The 21,660-nt window shown below is 40.5% G+C and overlaps 1 protein-coding gene across 10 annotated transcripts in view; it reads left to right on the top strand.

The window, feature by feature from the left end:
* Positions 1-19,015, top strand: part of LOC108432724 (adaptor related protein complex 3 subunit beta 2) — a 60,642-nt gene extending 41,627 nt beyond the window's left edge. For 2 of the 10 annotated variants that reach the window (XM_037542716.1, XM_017706773.2), the window contains exons 16-29: positions 546-732; positions 1,453-1,571; positions 4,229-4,267; positions 4,924-5,038; positions 5,587-5,776; positions 5,867-6,035; positions 7,438-7,525; positions 7,655-7,764; positions 7,873-8,101; positions 10,170-10,254; positions 12,328-12,425; positions 12,918-12,932; positions 14,615-14,753; positions 15,934-19,015. In XM_037542716.1, coding sequence (XP_037398613.1) covers positions 546-732; positions 1,453-1,571; positions 4,229-4,267; positions 4,924-5,038; positions 5,587-5,776; positions 5,867-6,035; positions 7,438-7,525; positions 7,655-7,764; positions 7,873-8,101; positions 10,170-10,254; positions 12,328-12,425; positions 12,918-12,932; positions 14,615-14,753; positions 15,934-16,084 — 1,734 coding nt within the window. In that variant the 3' untranslated portion in view covers positions 16,085-19,015. Of the gene's footprint in view, positions 1-545; positions 733-1,452; positions 1,584-4,228; positions 4,268-4,923; positions 5,039-5,586; positions 5,777-5,866; positions 6,036-7,437; positions 7,526-7,654; positions 7,765-7,872; positions 8,102-10,169; positions 10,255-12,327; positions 12,426-12,917; positions 12,933-14,614; positions 14,754-15,933 lie in introns of all 10 variants that reach the window. The other 8 variants (XM_017706780.2, XM_017706776.2, XM_017706778.2 and 5 more) reach the window with 6 other exon arrangements.
* Positions 19,016-21,660: the final 2,645 nt, after the last annotated feature.

Genomic DNA, 21,660 nt, shown 5'->3' with positions numbered 1-21,660 from the left:
AACAGCTGTAGAAAGATGTAACCAAAATCCTAATTGCTAAGTGCTAATCATAACAGACTACAAACTTACAACAAATGCAAATTAAACCTTTTAATTTCTTTGAAAGTGAAACTATCTTGTGCACAACTGCCAATATGCTGTAACGGCAGCTAGACTGATAGTTATTTTCTCAGCTTAAATTAAATTTACATATAACATCATTGGTGGCACCTCTGGGGGTATGCATGCCACAGTTTGGAGGACACTGGACTACATAATAAATCTTCTTGTCTCAGAAGGGGACTGTACTTTGAAATCCTGAGAGAGGTTAAGCACACGTGTGAGAGACAGTCCTGAAACACAAGTGTGCGTCATTGTTTTATCAGGCGTGACCAAGTCAGTCTGTCTGTCACACCGCTGAGATAGTGATATGCACAAAAACACATGCCCACACATACACAAAGCTCAAAATCGTTCCTTTCTCTCTCTCTCTCTCTCTCTCTCTCTCTCTCTCTCTCTCTCTCTCTCTCTCTCTCTCTCTCTCTCTCTCTCTGTCTTCATTTTAGACTAAGCTCCTTACACAGTATGTGCTCAACTTGGCGAAATATGACCAGAACTATGACATCAGAGACCGGGCACGGTTCATCCGTCAGCTCATTGTCCCTACCGATAAGAGTGGAGCTCTAAGCAAATATGCCAAGAAACTTTTCCTTGCCCTCAAACCTGCACCTGTGCTGGAGTCTCCGTTTAAAGGTAAAGCAACATTCAGTTATGAAATACTTGCACAAAATGCTGCAGATATCTTCTTTTTGTAGGTTCAATGATGCAATTTTAATAATACAGAACTACAGACCTTTAAGTAATATTAGGCTTAGAAAAAATCTAAAAAAAAATGTTATTGTTGATTGTGTGATTTAGATTTTCATTAATGTTCTGATAATGTTGCCAGTAAGGAAATGAATTAATTTGTAACCAAAATAGTGGTTCATACATGCTTTGCATATTATAATTATCGTAGACACGTTCATACTCTGCTAAGGGTCTATGTGTGAAGCAGTAGTTTCCAGCCCTGGTCCTGGAGTACTCCCTATCCTGCATTGTCATGTTTTGTGTCCTGCTCTGACACACCAGATAAAACAAATAAGCAAATTAAGGTATTTCCTGAATAGATGTGGGTATGTTAGAGCAGAAAAACCTGAGAAGTGGTTCAACTGGTTTTATTCTGGTCAAATAAATGCCTTCATTGAAACAAAGCAAAGCAAATAAATACCTGTACAAAATAATTGTACAAAAGCAATATTTCACAGTGAATCACAATGAATCACACAAAGACTTTAAATCAGCTTCTGACTGCCCCACTTTTTACAATTTAGGTTCTTGTCATATTTTTATTGACTTATCTCACCTCTAAAAAGGAAGTTTGAAGCTGAGTTGTGATCTCTCTTGTCTGTTGTATGCTTTTCTGCCTTACAGACCGAGACCATTTCCAGCTGGGTTCGCTGTCTCACCTGCTGAATGCCAAAGCAGGCGGCTACCAGGAGCTGCCTGACTGGCCCGAGTCGGCACCTGACCCCTCCGTGCGCAACGTGGAGGTGAAGGATTCTGTGCGTGCAGGGGGAACAGTTACTCTCAGAGGCAGGGCCCTGGGGCTCAGGCCTGTGGGCACTGCTCCTCCGCCCCACCAGAGGGAGCCCCAACATGCAGGACACATCAGAAAAAATGAACCCCCTGACAAAAATCGGCTCTCCCCTCAGCCATGTTTTTTATCTCTCTCCTCGCTCATCAGCATAACTCCACCCTCATCACGCATAGTCACACATCCTGCATTCCAGTTGGCTCTCAGCACTTCATCCTGCACTCCTGTTGAGTCTTGGGTGTTATAGGTGAACGCGAAGTCACAGAGGATATTTTGTCCCTGTGCCAAATGAAGGAGGAGTGTTATGCTTTTGAGTGTTGAGAAATTAGCAGGCTCCACTTCTGAAGAGTAATACTGTATTACTGCATAATGCTCTTGCTTAGTGTCAGGCCTTTTCAGATGCCCATGGGGCATCTCCATGTCATACCATCCTTGCCAGTCTTCTGCTGGGCCCTCTGGAAGAGCAGTGCCCACAGAGTCCTTCACCCCTCATAAAGCCTGCACTCCACACTCAGACTGAAACCATCTCAACTCATAAAAAGTTCTGCTGTCCCAGGCGAGTGTACTGGGATTCTAGAACTCTCAGCCAGCTGAATTATGTAGTAAGCAGGCACTTAACTGAAGTTCTAGGAATGGTGTTTTCAAATCCAGTCCTCAGCCCCTGCCAGAGAGTCCACAATTTCTAACACACGTCAGTTTATTCGACTTAACATGGGCTATGCAGACCGATTGTCACCTGGTACAATGAATGCCAGGTATATTTTTTGTCTGATTTGCATCAGTGCCACTGGCTTGTCACAACGATATAGATTATAACATTGCAGGGGCAAAGTGGCTATATTTTTCAGAGCAATGCCCCACAGTGCTCATAGCCCACCTGTACAAGCTTAGAGACTGTTTGATGAAGACAGAGCCTGGTCTTCATTGGCCAGACGTTTTACAGACAACCGTGTAGACATACGCAACGGCTGTAGACTTACTTTTTTCACATGTGAATATCAAATGTATATCCTTCTGCTGCTGGCTCATGTGGGGTGCTGCTGGTGAGTCTGTCTGACTTGACAGCTCACTTTCCCGAACTGCAACCAGCTAATCTCACAACCACCAGGGCAAAGTGCAGTTAATCATGAATAAGCCTATTAATAGCACTGAAAACATAGTATACATGTCCTTAAGGTTAGGCTGGAGCAAAAATGTGCTGCACTGGGCTGGGAAACACTGCAGTCAGATTTTCAAGTTTTCAGAGCTAGTGATGAGTTGAGTCTAGGTTTGCTCTGTCTATCTGTGGAATGCAAATATGAAACAAATCATCTGAATGAAATGATGACATATGTAACAGAGAACAGGAGGCCTATTCTTTCTGAGATGAGGCTGCTGTTAAAATCCATTAAAACGTGCCACTCCATACCCAGTGTCGCAGAGATTCCAAAGGGCTAAGATCAAATCAAATCTACCTGCGCTTGTAACGGTGCAACCGTAACTCAAAGCAGGGTGCTCTGTTTGATTTGTGTCTTGTCCTTGCTCAGTTTTCTTTGTTCAGTTTAGCAGTGTTTTTGTGTGCTTGTTTTATATCACTCATAATGCATACTTTACACCACTCATAATGCAGATTTCCTGTTGCAGAGTCAGTTGTGTTGTTTGTAATTTAACCCCCCCCAACTTAGTGAACCTCACCCCTTTGATTGTTCCCCTCTTTAACCATTTCTGTTTATCTGTTTATGACCCCTCATCCCTTCTCCCACCACATCACCATCTCGCAGCAAGAGGAAGCTATAGACACCAGTGAGGGGCGAATTAGTCTCCTTGGAGACTGGCGAGAGGTGCCTGCAAGTGTGCAGTGGCTTCCCCTCCTGCTGTCTCATGCCTTTTTCTTGTTCTGACCAATTGCTACTAGAGCAAGAATTTATATGTTAAGGCTTTCTGAAGTGATACTTTAGTTATGCATTTAGTTATTTATTGATGTAGTAAGTTTTTTGCTGGTAAAGTTATGAAAAGACTGCCGAGCAATTTTAATATTAGTGAAACTCTTTTAAGCAAACAAGGAGAAGTCAGACCGAGTTTCCCTTTACCAAAGCATTGCCTTTGTGTGTGTCTGTGTGTTTGAATCCTCTCTCACTCTGAAATCTGCTGTTGGTCCATGTTTAACTTCCATCTTCATCCAAACCCAGGTGTTCATCTCATTTCTGTTGCACTTCCATTGCTGAACAACTTACAGAGGCTACCATAACACTGCTACTAAACACAATAGATGCTCACACATGCTTTATAATAACTAAGGATCCATTTCAACTATATTTTGCAACAAATTTATCTATTCTACAAACAAAAGTGGCAGTACCGTAACATATTTCTGGTTGGTAGAGCGACAGTCATTCTGACTGCTGATTTCAGTAGTATTATAACAGAGTACTATAAGATTCTACATTTAAGGTAATGATTTATTGTACATGGGATCATACCTGATGTACCTGCAGTATAATGTTGAAAAGTGCAACCTGAATCCTTGTGTGTACCTTTTAAACCTTTTCTGTTCTGTTCTTTTCTGGGCTCTTCTTCTCATCATCTCACCCCATCACTCTTTCGTTCTTTTTTTCTTTCTTTCCTGTCCGCCAGGTTATTAGGCTGCTCGAAAGAGTCACGACTCTAACCAGCGTGAGTCTGTCAGTTCACAAAGAGCTCTGCGCATCTTTGAGTCTCGATCCGTGTAGTGCCAAACCCAAAGTGCTTTCTGCCAGTCAGCCTAGCCTAGCGCCTGTCCAGCCATAACCCTTCTCACCCAGCCTAGCCTAGTGTCTGTCCAGTGCTTAGATCAGCCTAAAGCCCCCAGCTCAGCTTCATTTTCTGTCTCTACCTTTAAAGAGCTGGATCCTCATAAAGTGCCAACTGCCCTCCTCTATTACTGTAGCATTCTTAATTTATGATACTTTATCCTCATTGAGATCCCTTTGTTGAAAAACTGCTGTATGTAGCATTACACTAAAACACTGTAATAACTCCAGGGAAGGCCCTTTGGTACTTTTTAGGATGTGATTTCTTTAAGGAGATGTTTCCCAATACTTAATAAGTACAGCAGTGACCATGAATGCATCACCTTTCGCTGAATACATAATTCAGAAAAGCGGAAAAAGAAAAGAGCTGTCAAATAGTAAGGTAGCATGTTAATTCCAAAATCAGAAATTTGCATTTACAGCTTGTAGTGGTGGGAGAGGCATTCATGGCCACACAGTGCCTCACCTCTTCTTAACACTGAACACATACGGAGTCGTGTGAGTGTCTGTGTGTTGATAGTGTCCTGTGGTCTTCCTCAGGTTCCAGAATGGACTAAATGCACCAGCAGGAAAGAACGAAAGGAGAAGAAGGTAGAAAAGCCTTTCTACTCTGACTCGGAGGGAGAATCTGGACCCACAGAGTCAGCTGACAGTGGTAACTATGGAGACCAAGCTGTGGCACCATTTGGTGCACAGGGCCTGATAATGAAATGTCTGTTATACACTGTTATAAAGGATGCAACCAATTAGATAAGTGTTACTGATTTACTTCATAGTGTTTTAGAGCTTATTAAGCATGTGGCTTGCAGCATAGTTAAAGATTACTGCTCACACTATCACAACAAAACGTTTTTGTGCATATCTTGGGTGTTCATGTTTACTGAAGCTGTTGTTTGCCCCCTGCACCGACCTGCCTGGAGCTATTCAGCATGCAGAGTTAAAAGTTAACATATATTGAAACATGTCACTGTACAATATCAAAAAACACATAGGATGTATTACAGGTTTTCTTTATTCACAACAGAGTCCGTTTAAAACATTTTTTTTAATCCCTGTGATGGGTTGGTCGACACCTTGAGTGCTGGAGTAGCTCAATGTTGGCGCTGTACAGGGCAGCATGCAATATGCATTTGCCCCAATAGTGTGAATGCTGCTTTAGTCTCAAAACTCATGGATTTATACGTTTCTCTCGCTCCTCTGCAGAGTCGGACTCAGGTAGTGGGTCACAGAGTGGCAGTGAGGAGAGTGGCTCTGGTTCAGAGAGTGAAGAGAGTGAGGAGGAATCGGAGTCTGAGGAGGAAGAGGAAGAGGAGGAAGATGAAGAGGAAGAGAGGGCAAAGAAAAAGAAGAAAGTAGACAAGAGCAAACCTAAGAAACCTGAGAGTGCTGAGAGGTCTGTTTCACCTTAATTGTTTCAGCTATTACCAGCAAGAAAATGCATTTTGTGCTCAGAACTTATATATGTGCAACATTAATTTTCCAGTGATCAGAGCAGCGGAGAGGAGCAGAAGAGAATCCGAAAAGGAGGGAAGGACCGGAGAAGTGGCACTGAGTCAGAGAGTGAGGATGAGAGCGAGTCTGAGAGCAGTGAGTCCGAGTCAGAGTCTGAGGAAGAGTCCGAGTCAGACACAGACATCAAGAAGAAGAAGAAGGTTTGAACACACTATAACATCAGCTGCAACTTTAGCTTAAGTAAAGTTTTCTGTAATTGGTTTAATTGTAATTTGATTTTTTTTTTTTTCATTTTCATTTGTGATCATATACAGAGGTGGGTAGCAAATAGTTACATTTGCTTAGCTGAATGTTATATAACTTACACATTGATGGACTTTCCGATTCTTTTTGGGTTTAATTTAATTCTATTTTAGCATCTGAACTGCTTTGCAGTGCCATGAACCTCTAACTTTTGAGCTTAACATTTTATTTTCTGGCCAAAACTATTGAAAAAGTAATTAATAGAGCCTAACAAACCTCAGGTCCTGTGCTGATCGATGCCAAAAGTTCTACTGCAGTTCTCTATATTTCAGTAGCTTTTTAACTGTTCTTTAAAACTCAGATTTAAGTTGTCTTTACTGTGGGCTACTTTTACTTCAACTGGAGTCATTTTGTCGTTTAACTCTTCTACTGGAGTATGGTTTTACTGTGCCCTACCCACCTCTAGTCCTGCTCCCCACGACAAACACACCATCCTTCTAACCATGTCTCTATGTTTCTCTGGAACCCCATCACCTTCCCCTACTACTCCATAGCCCCATTCCCCCGCACACCTTCCCACCACCCTGCAACAAGAGAAAGTAATTGACAACAGCATGGGGCAAATTGGTCTCAGTGGAGACTGGCAAGAGGTGCCTACAAGTGTGCTGTGGCTTCTTCTCTTTCTTTCTCTCAATAAAGCTCTCACTGCTCCAGAAGATACTGTAGTTAGTTAGGGACAAAATTGAAACCACTATAAATGTTCTTAGTGTTATGTTGCCAGTGGCCTTGTGCTATTTCCACCATATTTTTAAAAGAGATCTCCGGGGCTAGATAGATTTGAAAACACAGTTTTAAACTGTAGTGTGGATATTTGCAAACATTGACTTCTGTCATCCTCTCATAGGTCTCTGATTGTTGTGTAGTTGCAGCTCCAACATCACCGAAGTGAAGAATGAGTTCATTTAAATAATGTTGTCTGTGCTGTCTGTTTTGACCATTTTATGTCACTGACCACGCTAGGAACACAGAGAATTGATCCCAGATTGGCTGATGACATGAAAAGCATGCTCTGAACTTGTGCAACTTGTGTCATAAAACTGAAGATATAATAAAAATACTCTGCTTTTTAATGATCGTTTAAAGTTTAAAATGTAGTAGTTCAAATTAGAATGAACAAGGCTTATGATGTTTTTTTTGCTATGTAATAATTTCGCTCCTTCTCCTAACGCAAGTTCAATGATTTCATTTTTATGTTGTTTAGTTGAGAGTTAATACACACAGAAGATGCCACATGTCAGCAAAATATATATGACCAACCATTATGTGTTTTCTGGTGTATGTTTTCTTATGTTTTTACAGACAGCTGCATCAAAGCCACCTCCAAAGCAGACCAAAAAAGAAAGCAAGAAAGAGACCAAGGAAATGTCACTACTAGATCTGGATGACTGTAAGTAAAATCTGTCCATTTATTTAATGATGTTTCATAAGCCTATCTAGTATAAGGCAAGAACGTCATATTGACTGTGAAGGGACACATCTATCATCATTAACAACACTTTGGTATTCTCTACCTCAGTTGAGCCTACACCCTCACCTCAAGTGACCCCCGTCAACAGCTTCCTGTCCAACAGTCTGGTGACTGATCTAGAGGGCTTGTCACTGACGGACACGGTACTTGCCCCCACTGTGAGTCCCATATACCACATCTTTCTTTTTGCTTTCTTTTAAAACTGCCTGAAAAGTACTTTCTACTTTACACCTTTGTAAAGCCTGGTTTCTTTTTCATGTTTTCAGACTATCGCCCCATCCAGCTCTGTGAGGCTGTATGAGCTGTTGCACCGGATCACGGGCGAGGGTCTAGCAGTGGAATACTGCTTCAGTAGACAGCCCTTTAGTCCTGACCCTCACATGGTGGCTGTGCAGATCCAGTTCACCAACAACACTACTTCTGAGGCAAAGAGCTTGCACATAGAAGAGCCCAAACTGCAGTCTGGCATGAGGATCAAGGAGTTTCCAGAAATTGGTCAGCCATAAAAATATTGTTAGATTTTAAATGGAGGTGTAGTGGTTGTCTTTGTTTAGTATAGTTACCTGTATCATAATGTTACATTCTTCTAGTGGTGCACGAATACATAGTATATATTTTTATTTTTTGGAATTCTACAGATTTTCCAAATTTCTCCATAATTAAATAATTGAGATGTAAGGTCTTTCAGAGTGGCTTGATATGAGATATGCTGTTCTAGAGAATGTTCTAGTTTAATGCCTCTAAATGCTACCTCACAATTAAGACACTAAATGTTTACAAATAATGTTTTTTGGGGGGATTTTCAAAAATTTTACTACAACCCGTGTTCTAAAAAAGTTGGGACGCTGTGCAGAGTGTCAATAAAAATAAAATGCAATTATGTGCAAATCAAGTAAACCATATTTTAAAGGACTATAAAATACTATAAAGACAACATATCAAATGTTGAAACTGAAAATTGTATTATTTTTGAAAATTATACGCACATTCTGAAGTTGATGTCAACAACGTGTTCCAAAAGAGTTGGTATGGGGGCATGTTTACCACTGTGTTTCATCACCTTTTAACAACACTGTAAGCATTTGGGAACTGAGTAGTCCAGTTGCTATAGTTTTGAAAGTGAAATGTTTTCCTGTTCTTGTTTGATACAGGACTTCAGCTGCTCAACAGTTCTCATTAGCAGCATTTTCCATTTCATAATGCACAAAATGTACTCAGCAGGTGGCAGGTCTGGACTGTAGGGAGGTTACTTTAGCACACAGACTCTTTCAATACAGAAAGTGGTTTGATATTTTCTTGCTGAAATAAGCAGGGCCTTCCCTGAAAAAGACATCATGTGGATGGCAGCATATGTTGCCAAAACATGTATATTGTTCAGCATTAATGGTGCCTTCACAGATGTCCATGTCACCCATGCCCTGTGCACTAATGTTCCCCTATACTATCATGAATACTGGCTTTTAAACTGTTCACTGATAACAGAGTGGTATTTAGCCACAGTGTCCATGATTTCTTAAAACAATTTCAAATTTTGATTTGTCAGACCACAGTACACTTTTCCACTTCGCCTTTCTCCATTTTAAATGAGCTCGGACCCAGAGAAGGCAGGGTTTGTGGATCCTGTTTATATAGTTTCTTCTTTGCGTTTTAGAGTTTTAATGTGCATTTATGGATGCAGCGACAAACTGTTTTCACAGACAGTGGTTTGAGTCCATACAGTGTTTTCACTACAGAGTAATTTCTGTTTGCAAATACTGTTTTTTTTCACTTGCATATAAAGATTTCTCCAGATTCTATGAATCTTTTAATGACATTATGTACCGTAGATGATGAAATCCCCAAGTTCTTTGCTGTTTTATGTTTGATCCTGCAGTCTTTCACAGAGTGGTGAATCCCTCCTCATCTTTACTTCTGATATACTGAGCCTCTCTGAGATGCTTTTTTATATCCAGTCTTGTTACTGACCTGTTTTCAATTAACCACTAGGTTTTGTTAGCATTACACAACTTTACCATACTTTTTTTGCCCCGTCCCAACTTTTTTGGAATGTGTTGTTAGCATCAAATTCAAAATGGGCATATTTAAAATAACACTATAAACAATAAAATTTCTCAGTGTCAGCATTTGATATGTTGTCTTTGTACTGTTTTCAATGAAATATAGTGTTTAAATGATTTGTGCATCATTGCATTTTGTTTTTATTTACATTTTGCACAGCATCTCAACTTTTTTGGAAATTATGTTATATTATCAATGTTTGTATAGAAACGTAGAAGACATGTGTAGGTTGAGTGTTAGTTTTAAATAGTAAATAGAATTTCTATATTTGCACTGTACAAATTGCAAACCTTGGTTCCTGCCACTGCTATTATAAAGAAATTAGAGTTAGTACATTTAAATGCAAATGCACAGTTTCACATCAAAATGCTTAATGTCATTATCTCAACAATTAATTATTTTAGAAATGTTTATAAATTGGTGGATTTATCTTTTTAACAGCCCACCTTGTGAAATGTGATGTGTACTTGTCTTTCTCATGTGATCTACTGCTTTTTCTTCACAGAGGTGTTACCTGCAGGCGAGTCAGTTAATGTAGTAATGGGCATTGATTTCTGCGACTCCACACAAGCAGCCAACTTCCAGCTTTGGTGGGCAACCAACTTTCATTTTTATAATAACTCTATTAGTAGACCTCTGATGTTGTGTCATCATCTTGTGCTTCACAATAAGCATCAGGGCCCAGGAGCTTGTTTCTATGTGGGGGAAAAAACAAATGGAATTTTGTGACCACAATATTCTGTGGTTAAAGTTCCAAATGTACTGCCCCATGAACACTTTTACCCTGAATATCATGAGTGAATTCAGTTATAAAATAGGATTAGTATTTTTATTTTGTTATTGTGGAGAAGGGGGCATGGCCAAGCGTCGAATGCGGGACGGAGAAGCCGGTCTAGCTGAACCAGTGGGCTAAGTAGCTGATGCTCACCTGTGCCTTGTTTCTGCCAGCCTACTTATAGCCATCTCTCGCTTCAGTAGGTGGCAGAGCCCCAAGGGAGAAGGAGACCAGTGAAGGCGCAAGAGCAGAGCCGGGCTGAACTGAGCTGACTGAGTGGAGCTAAACGAGTGGAAGAGAAAAAGGACTGAAAAGTCTCCGTGAGCCGTGCCTTATTTTGTAGACTGAAAAGCCGAGTGTTTTTGTTTGAGACAGTAAAAGAAAGCTCTCTGCTTTCACCCCCTGCCCCCGGCGTCTTTCCTCCACCCACCATTAAAAATCATTATAGTGGTGCCAAAACAGGTTTACAAGACAGTAGTGCATCCTGCTATGATGTATGGTTTGGAGACTGGCTCTGTCTAAAAGACAGGAGGCTGAGCTGGAGGTGGCGGAGATGAAGATGCTGAGATTTTCGTTGGGAGTGACAAGGCTGGACAAGATTAGAAATGAGCCGATCAGAGGGACAGTGAAGGTGGAGCAGTTTGGAGATAAAGCCAGAGAGGCCAGGTTGAGATGGTTTGGACATGTGTTGAGGAGGAATAGTGGATATATTGGGCAAAGAATGTTGGAGATGGAGCTGCCGGGTAGAAGGAGAAGAGGTAGACCTCAGAGAAGGTTTATGGATGTAGTGAAGGTGGACATGGAGATGGTTGGTGTGAAAGTAGAGGACGCAATGGATAGGGCAAGATGGAGGCAGATGATCCGCTGTGACGACCCCTAAAGGGAGCAGCCGAAAGAAGAAGAACACATTGGTGCCAAAACCCGGGAAGGAGTGGATGGACGTCACCATGGAGTCCTCAATGCTTGGAGAGTTAGTTAAAGCCCTCTCCCTCCTGCAGCAGACCCAACACCAAGCTCTCCTGGACGTCCAACAGGAAAACCAGGCCCGCTTTGAGGCCCTGGCTCACAGCCAGGAGGTGGACAGGAAGCCTCTCCGGAGTTTGTTGTCAGCCACCAGTACTCTAGTTCCAGCAACCATCTCCATCTCGAAGATGACTCTGCAAGACGACCCAGAAGCATTCAAGAAGCTCTTTGAGAGAGCGGCGGGAGACTGGGGGTTGCCGAAAAAGGACCGGTCCGATCCAACTGCTGCTCACGGGGGAAGCCCAGCTTGCTGTCCAACAGCTCCCCACTCAATCGCAGCTGGAGTACGACGAGCTGAAAAGGGCCGTCCTCCAGAGGGTTGGTTGAACTCTGGAGCAACACCGTCAGCTATTCCGCACCTTTGACTGGCCCTTTGTGCTGGCGCAACAATTCCGAGATTCCTGCAGGAGGTGGCTCTTGTCAGAAGAGTGCGATTCCAAGGAGGTCCTCGACCTGGTGGTGCTGGAGCAGTTCATCACCCGCTTACCTGAGGAGACAGCAGCTTGGGCCCAGTGCCACCAACCAGAATCGATGGACGAGGCCACAAAGCTGTCAGAGGCTCACATGGCGGCGTATTCAGGGGCAGGAGCCTCCACCCAGCAAACCTCTCTCTCCTCTCTCGGGGCTCTGCCGACTACTGCAGGGTGAGATGGCTATAAGTAGGCTGGCAGAAACAAGGTACAGGTGAGCATCATCAGCTACTTAGCCTGCTGGTTCAGCCAGACCTGCTTCTCTGTCCCGCATTTGACGCTCGGCCACGCCCACTTCTCCATAATTATTATTTTTGTTTCAAGTATTTTTGATTTTGCACATAAGGAACACCATGGATTATCTTTTCTGAGATGAGTTTGATGTTCTTGTTCAGCACTCATATCCGGAAGTTCTTTGTGTCGATTCAACCACCAGTGGGGGAACTGATGACGCCTGCCTTTCTGACAGAGAACGAGTTTAAGAAGGAGCAAGGTGAGATCACAAATCTCCCTGGCAGTTCTTCTGTGCTGAAGTAAACCTTGTTTTATATCCATCAATTGCTGCTGGATTATTTCTAGCTCTGGTTTATTAACTGTTTTTCAGCGATCAGGATGTAGTTAAATACATAATGCTTATTCACTTTCCTTGCACCTTATTCAGTCTAGTTTCAGGCAAGCTGGTCACAGGCAGTTGCTCTGATGTTAGCATGTAGCACTGCTACACTTGCTGCATCTACTATGCTAGCATGTAGAGAAGTGTCTTATAATTGCTGTGCCATTTACATGCTACATAGAGCAAAGTTTTACCATCCATCAGATCATTCATTCTGTCTCACTGTTTAAACTCTAACTGCTAAACAACACTTGGCCTGCGTCAGTGTGGCTCTCAACACCAGCTGAAAGTAATGACTGTATATATTTAAACCTCTGTCATATTCTTCATTTTTCCCTCTGTGTGTGGGTTTATTCTATTGCCGTCCAATAGAGACACTATTACATGGTAAGTTCCTCCTACGGACCTGGTTCCTTTATGCTGGTAGTCTGCCACTTGCCTCAACCCCACCCCACCCGCCCCACTTCACACATCATCAGCCCCTCTTATCTTGCTCCCTCTGCTTCTAGCTGCTCCCCTCATTGTCAGACCTAGCTATTGCCATGGTGACAGTGACCATAACTGTGCATTTGCTGTTTCACGGAGCGTTGGGTGAACAGTCCGCTGCATCCCACCAGGAATGAGCCTTGTGAAGCCACTAACGCCCCGAAATGTCCCACACACAGTGCATCAGGAAGCACTCCGGAAATGCCAACACAGGAAATGAAGTGTCTAAGTACTTTTAAACCTCTGCAGCAGTGTTTAAGAATACTTAGATGCTCTGTTTCAATCTCTAATAGATTACCTTACCAGTCACTTTTATAATAGTGCAGGTCAGTATGTAAAAAGGAATACTATGGCTGGGATTCCCAAAAACATGCACAAAGTTGATTCAGTTAAGATGATTTTAACACTGAGATGCTTTTGGGAGGCCGGCCCTATGTAAATTATTTCAGCGTACAGTACGATGCAAAACCAGAGGCCACCTTTTGTGTTTATTTCCAGTCAAAATGGCCACTGCGTAGAAGTTATTTTGTAGTGTCAAAAGAAACAGAAAATGTATTTAACAGAAAATTACCCAACCTCAATAACTAAATATAATAACATTTTTCTTTATGTAGTGTGACTACCCTTTGGCATTTGTTACAGCTTTCATTCTTCAAAAGACTTCAGTCTTATAAGTTGGTTGCATTTTTTTGCTTCTAATTATTTAATGATTGTTTTTATCTGTTTCTTATTCTCAGTAACATCTTGACAGCTACACATCCTTTCAGACTCTTAGTGTTGAGTTGTCTTCTCACAGTGGAAGGATAGACTGAAATTGGATTTTTTTAAGAGTGGAGCTTGATTTTCTCCTCTCAAAGATTTATGCTCTGTTTATCTGATAATGACAGTTTTGATGGTCTCTTGTCTTGAATGGTTGTTGGGAGTTACATTTTTTTCTCTCTTTTAATAATTTTCTGATCTCCTGGAAACTCCTGTTTTTTTCTCTTCAAGTGCATTATCTTGTATCTATTATCTTAGGAAGTATTTTGGAAAATGAATATTGTTCTTAATGGATGTTTTGACTGGAAATTTTAAAAATGAAGGATGGTCTTTGACTTTTGCACCAACTATACATGCAGTGACAGACCTAGAGTAAGAAGTAGCAACACAACACAAACTGTTGTTGTATTATGATTGCACAGCAAAATCCTTGGTGTTGAAATAACACCTACAGTCTTTGTTTAAGCTGAACACAAATGAACAGTTTAAGAGTGAATACAACATTGAGGATTTTGCTGAGTGGATGCTGTGCAGAATCGTAATAATCACAGAAGTCTAAAAATTCCATTTAGTATGTATCTTTAGCACATGTAGTCACTCGAACATATTTATAGAGTTTATGCATCCCAGTCAGTCTGTGATACTAACTTCAGTACCTTTCTATATTGTTTTATATTGTAGACTCAACAGAATGTGCTTAATGATGACCAGTGGTCCTCCTTTCTGTTTAAGGTGCACTGGCTCTGCTGCACTATTGGATGTGCCAATCATGAGTGCTGATTTTGTGTAGTGGATCATGTGATGTTTTGTTCACTTACCTGCAGGTCAGCTGATGGGAATGAATGAGATCTCAGAGAAGCTAACCCTGGGGGAGAAGTGTCAGAGCGAACATGTCATCGTAGAAAGAGTCACCTCCACGGCTAACCTCAGCAGAGTACCCTGTGGTTCAGATAAAGAAAGCAGGTACTTCACATTAAAAACCTACAAATTTCAAAATACTGTGAGTACCATAGCTTTCACTGCAATTTGTGTGCACAAGCTTCTCAGGAGATTCATTCAGCAGTATACATCTATCTTTAAGGCCATTTAGTACTTAATTAGGTGAAATGGCTATATAAATGGATCCGTTTTTAATCATAAGTTATATTTTAAGACTTCTGTAATTGTAGATACGTGTATATATGTAGTTAAGAGGAATTAAAGTGTGAGCACATATTAGAGGTCTGCACAGTCATGAAATTGGCACCCAAACCCAACCCATGCCTGTGACTTTGAGACCTAACTAGGCCCAACTGCTATTGCTAAATAGAAAATCTGTACCCAAACCAAACCTGTGCACACACAATAGTGGATAGATTATCACAGACACAGTGATAAAAGCTTCGTTACTAAGCACTTGAACATCTTTCATGTCTGCAACACTATGAACAATGTTTATTATTAGTATGTTTTTGCAGAATTGCTGATACATACATGTACCTCAGCTCTTATAAAACAATGTCTCAGACTTCAGGCAGCATAATCATAATCATGTATTAACTTTCTGTGAGATTAATTATGAAGAAATTTTGAAAATTCAGTGGAATTTCCCTTTCTCACTTTCGGTGAGATTGACGAGCAAGAGGAAAGATCCAGTGTGACCTTCCACCAAATCAAACATCCCTCTTATCATCATTGCTTTGACTGAGACTGATACTGCTGAACTTGCACTACATCTAGTTTACCTGGTTGGTGTACCTGGTTTCATTCGAGGACATCTTCACTTAAACTGTAAAGCTATTTCAAATGCAGCTATAGGTGAGAGAGGGAGAGGGAATGTGTGTAGGTCTAAGAAATTAATTTAGGTGTAATCCTTCAAAAAAAAATCTACTACATAAAAATTAGAAAACAACACTGAGATCAAACAGAACTCAATGTTGTATGTGAGCTTGAAACCCAATACCTGCTGGGGCGAGTAGCAGCCCTCTCCCTCATATGTGAGCAGTTTAAGGGGTAATATTGTGTGTAGAGTTATGGTTTAGTGCATAAATTTGCTCTTCATATGTCTGCCTATTTCTTTTCTTTATCTCTGGCCTGTTGCACTGTTGAACTTTCTTTACTTCAGTCCTCCTGTTCCTCCTCCTCCTTCCTCACCTGTTTCCAGGTTTGCTGGGAAAACCGTCAGCAGCGGAAGCCTTGTGCTGGTCACTGTAACAAGGAAGGATGGAGCAGGAGCCCTGCTTACGGTGAACTGTGAAAAGATGGTGATCGGTACGATGCTCGTGAAGGACATCCTCCAAGCTCTGACGCAGTGATGGCTGCCTCTTCAGCTCTCCTCCCTGCCCCCACCCTCTCTGCATATATCTGTAGCAATGTGTAGACGTTGCCTCGATGCTGTGCATTGATGTTGGACCAGCTTCCATTACTCAATGCTTATTTAAATACTGTTAACTGTTATGAGAGGGGATATAAATATAAAATCTCAGATCAGTAATCACTTGGGAACATTTAACCATTTTGCACATACTGTATACACTTCCAATATTTATTTATTTTTGTCCCCAAAGATCAGAATATAGCTGAATACAATACACACAAGCACTCGTCCGTAAAAATCTCCAGTTATCTCTTAAGTTTGCAGAATGTTGCATGACCCACTTTCAACGTTTTAACTCCTTCAATGACCAGGGCATACCAGTAGGCCCAAGTTTTGTTACACACCTCTGTAAGTCAAGCTCAGCCAGTTTGCATTCAAGTCCCTGTAGCTACTTAATGATAATAACACCTGTAATATGCCTGGGATATTAAGGGGTTAAAAGAATTATAGACAAGAAGGTCTATACTTGCCAAATATCCAAACAGGACATGTCTGTTTAAAGTGTGTAATTCAGTTTAATGTAATTTATTTATTGATTTTTTTTTAACACAGAAAATCTTACAGCACATTCTGTATGTACAATGTGAACAGTGTGAAGCAAGATATCCTACTTACAGATGTACATGAGTTTAATTATACACAAAGTCATACACACGTAGTTTTGAAGCCCATTTAAGGAATTATTTCAATGGTTCTGAACTCTGGTATTGGGGATCCTATGTCCTGCATAGTTTCAACGGTTTTCTGTCTTAATACATCTGATTCCGCTCATAAAGGGCCTGTTAATTACCTCATTAGCTGGATCAGGTATCCTGAGGCATGGATTGTCTGTCACTATGCAAGACAGGCTTTCCCCAGGACATTTTCTGTTATTGTGTAACAGACTCAGTGAATCATGACAATCAGACTTTGTTTCAGCAAAACCTAATATATGTATGGCAGTGTATTCTGGACTCAAATTCAAATGCAGATTTGAAAATGCTAATTGAAATATGTATTTATAACTGTATTTCCCAAGTGAGTGTGCAAAATGTATTTGCGTTTGCATTTTTGTGTATAATGCGTCCAAGACCACATACTACTATATTATATAGCCAAACAGAGCAATAGTAGAATGTGTTTTTGGAAGCATATAAACTTTTGTGGTACTGGCACACTTGTTTACAATATGGAGGCAACAATGGCAACCACTTGCCAACCGGGCCGTGGATAATTCTGCGCAGCGTCATTCTATGTTGTTTGGCGTGGAAGTGACTTACGACCAACTAGGAGCACCAATGTTAGTGACACAGTGACTGGCTTCAGGCAGAGGCTCACAGGCTGTTGGAGAAACACTAGTCCTAGACAAACACTACATGTTTTAGTGCTTTCCCTGTTTTAACACACTTGTTACAAATAGGCAGGGATTAACAGATTTAATTGCTTTTCCAAATTTTCTAGCTATTCCACACAGAAATACAAATGCAACTACAAATTTTGCATTTGAATTTGTATTATGTCTTAAGTAATTTGAAAAAAAAAAAGGCTGGAATATGCTGCCATAAATCTGTGTACTTAAAAGCAGAAACATTGCTTTGTTTCCCATCTTAAACACAATATATGGTGCATTTACATCAGTATCCAATCAAAACCAGACTGTTCTGACATTAAACAAAACAGGGTATTGCATTCACCCAAGTGAAAATTCCACTGTCGTGATAATCAAAGCGTCCTGTCCACTTGTTAAGCACACCAATGTGCTGAATATCAGGAAAGGTATCAGTACTTCTGCTAAAGAAAAAAAACCTCATTCACAGTAACAGCAAATTGCAAAAAACATGAACTGTACAATGTATAACTCATTTCTGCCTGCCTTTACATCGTAGGTAAACAGTAGGGTAACAATCTGTAAATTTCAATGTGTGACAAGTATGGCTATATGAGAATCCCATCACAGTTATCCTTTCAAAGAACCGTGCTGCTTAGACTGTGTTGCCATGTTTTTGCCTCTTTTGAGTTTGTAATTACACACCGTAACTGCACATGTTCATCTGGGTGTCCTCCCATATTGTAATGACAGACAAAATGTAGACTTTGTGCTTAGTTTGGATGTTATTGTATTATTTATTTTCATCAATTTTGAGTTTACAACAGAAAATGACAAATGGTCTATAGAAATGATGGTGGGTTGTGCGATGCAAACCAATGTTTGAGTAGCAGTTGTTGAATGAGTAAATAGTAAATCACAGGTTAAATCCTTGTTATGTTTTCCCCAAAGAGACCCATTGCAGATGATGCTAGAACATGCTATAGGAATCTTAATGCAGAATAATTTATTGGTGTTGCATCATTATGTAGTTAGCATCCTGTATTCCATCAGTTTCAGCATTGAGGAGGGAGCATTGTGGGCCATGTCGTGGAGGAGGTAGCATTAGATTTTTTCAACATAAATTATATTTATTTCTTCTAATGTAATATTTATTTCTTAAGTTTTTTTCTTGTTAAAGGAACTGCTATAGCAAAGTGGCTGACATTCATTTGCTACTGTTCTCACAGGCCTGTGCTTTTTCATGTGCTTTGGTTGAAGATACAAAAGTCATCATGCTCCATTATTTAGGGTCAAGTCTAGCTGCTACAGCTGCAAAGGACAGTCAGGATGGCGCGCTGTGTGGTGGGTGGTGTCTCAGTCAGAGGATGGTGAGCAGGGGTAGATGTGTACAGTGTGGTTAAGATGAAGGTTTTGGCCAGGGGGTTGTATTTTCTGTCCTTTGTGGTTGTGTCATCTAGTCAGTATCTAATACTCAGTCTACCATTTCCTTGCTGTGTGATTGTGAAATATTGTTACTTTATTTATGTTTTCAAATGTCAATAAAATGAAACTCTGCACTCAGAGGTTTGGGCTTGGTTTATTTAATATCCCTTCATTGATCTGCCTGTGATGGGTAACACTGTACAGAATGACCCTCGCTGCATGTGTCAGTGCTGGTGTTTCGCCAAATTCAGCACCCCTGCCGCGAGATGCACCCCCTCGCTGGAGTCTTTCACTCGAAAATCCTTTGTATAGCAGAACACTGGCCAGAAAACGCCAGTTTTTGCTAAATAAGTGTAGCATCTCTGAAAATGTATTGCAGAAAACACATGCTGTCCCTAAGTGTATATTGCTAACATATTTCATAGTTCTATTCATAGAAAAGGTTACAAGAAGATGCTTTTCAAGTGGGTCCACCTGTCAGGAAAAGAACCCTGTTAGATCTGGCTGGGGGTTGTTGCATCTATGATAGTTGTATTGGTTTCACATGTTGGTCACAATTATGCCTGAGACTCTTGATAAGATTATCAGACACTGTATCTTTGTTGACTGAATCTCACCAATGGCTGTGCAGTTTTGTTTCTAAGCCTATCTAAGTCTATATTATAATAGTTTTGTAATGATGGATCAGTAATTATATAAGTAGATTGTCTCATTTACATCTAATATGAAAAAGCTTCTAACTGCCTCGATGAAGTTTTAGATGGGGAAGGCACCTGCAAGGGCTCTCACCCCACCACTTTCTGTCTATCTGCCTTTCTCTCTCTCTCTCTCTCTCTGATTTGCTAATTTTCGTTAAGCTTTAAGCCTTTGTGTGTGAGGTTAAGTGAACATAATAATACAACAATATACAAACAATAATACAAGCCAAACAAGAGATTATTTTTCTCTATCTTTATATTTTCTTTAATGTATGTTTCCTTGGTATGTTTGTTATCCTGAAAAAAAAATTTTTCTTTATTAAATAAATTTCATAATCTATACTACTTTTGAAATTCAATATGTGTTTTAGTTTTCACATTTATGGCATTTGGCTGACGCTCTTATCCAGAGATTATTTTTACACAGGTAGGCAGAGGTAGTGTTAGGAGTCTTGCCCAAGGACTCTTATTGGTATAGCGTAGGGTGTTTGCCAAGGTGGGGATTGAACCCCAGCCTACAGCGTAGAAGGCAGAGATGTTACCCACTACACTATACCGACCACCGGTTTTTGGAGCATATAGCATCACATAAATTATGAACGGGTGTTTTTCATACATTAGTTAATTTATATCAACTATGCAGTGGCTATAGGTTACAGTTACAGGGGGATGCTGTTTGTGGCACACCACCTTTCACGAGATGCACCCTTTCTTATATTTGGCCATTAAATGATCCATATTTGTGGGAAATGACCACTCACTCCACAAAGTATTCTTACATTTAATGGCCAAATAAAAGAAAGGGAAAGGTGGTGTGCCACAAACAGCTCTACCATTGGTCACTGCCATGTCTGTTCAAAATATTCAAATTAGATTATGGGGGATAATCTTTGTCCCTTCAACATCTTTGGAACCAATATGCATGACCTGTATAAGCATCCTGGATGTAATAATAATTTAGCCAGATTTGAGAAGCAGTGCATTTCCCAGCAGGTTTGTTGATACTACTGTGAAACATTTTTAGTAATTTATATTTTAGACCAATATGCGACACCTGTATGAGTATCACGGACATAATCATAATGTAGCCATATTTTAGAGGGGATACATTTCCTTGCAGGTGGTCTGCCTTAAAAGGCATCCCCCAATAACTTTCTTCCTGTTGACACAATTATGACACATTTTTAATCACACATATTTTGGACCAATATTCCATATCTGTATGAGTTTCATGGATGCAACAACCACGTAACCAGATTTTAGTGGGGGTGTATTTCCTGGCAGGATGACACATCTATAACATGTTTTTATTCACACGTAATTGTGACCAACATGTGAAACCTATACAAGTATACAACCCCCAGCCAGATCTAACAGGGTTCTTTTCCTGACAGGTGGACCCACTTGAAATGCATCTTCTTGTAACTTTTTTTATGAATAGAACTATGAAATATGTTAGTAATATACACTTTAGGTCAGTGTGTATTTTCTGCAATACCTTTTCAGGGATGCAACACCTATTTAGCAAAAACTGGCATTTTCTGGCCAGCATTCTGCTATACAAAGCATTTTCCTGTCATGTTCTTTCTTTCGAGCCTACCATGAAATTATTTTAGCAGTGTGCATTTGCAAACGGTATGTATCCATGCAAGTTGAATGGCAGCAATAAGAGTATATCCCAATTTATAATGAGTTGCATCCCCTGAGTTTTTTACACGTCACTGCCTTTAGAGTGCAAGATCTGAAGAACCTGATCCAGACTGGTGAGAAACATGACACGATAAGTCGGTGAAATTCATATGTATATGATATATCATATATTCATATGTTGACAAATAGTAACGTACAGGTTTTGCTGTATACAAGGTCAATGCAGACTCCTATGCCGTAGAATATGTAAGCAGCGGTGTATGTGGGCTACACTACACTTCTGTAGTACTATTTACAAGTCACTGTACTTTAGAAGAACTTCTGGGGTGTTTCTGTTCTTTAAAAGCTATTTATTGTGTTCTTGATCAAAATTAAAGTGGTGTTTTGTAAGTTCATCAAATCGATATATGTACAGTAAAAGCGGATTACCTCCGC

The sequence above is a fragment of the Pygocentrus nattereri genome, chromosome 11, assembly GCF_015220715.1.
Source record: "Pygocentrus nattereri isolate fPygNat1 chromosome 11, fPygNat1.pri, whole genome shotgun sequence".
Taxonomy (NCBI): Eukaryota; Metazoa; Chordata; class Actinopteri; order Characiformes; family Serrasalmidae; genus Pygocentrus; species Pygocentrus nattereri.
Note: the sequence above shows the minus strand (reverse complement) of the source record. Positions and strands in the feature narration are given on the sequence as shown.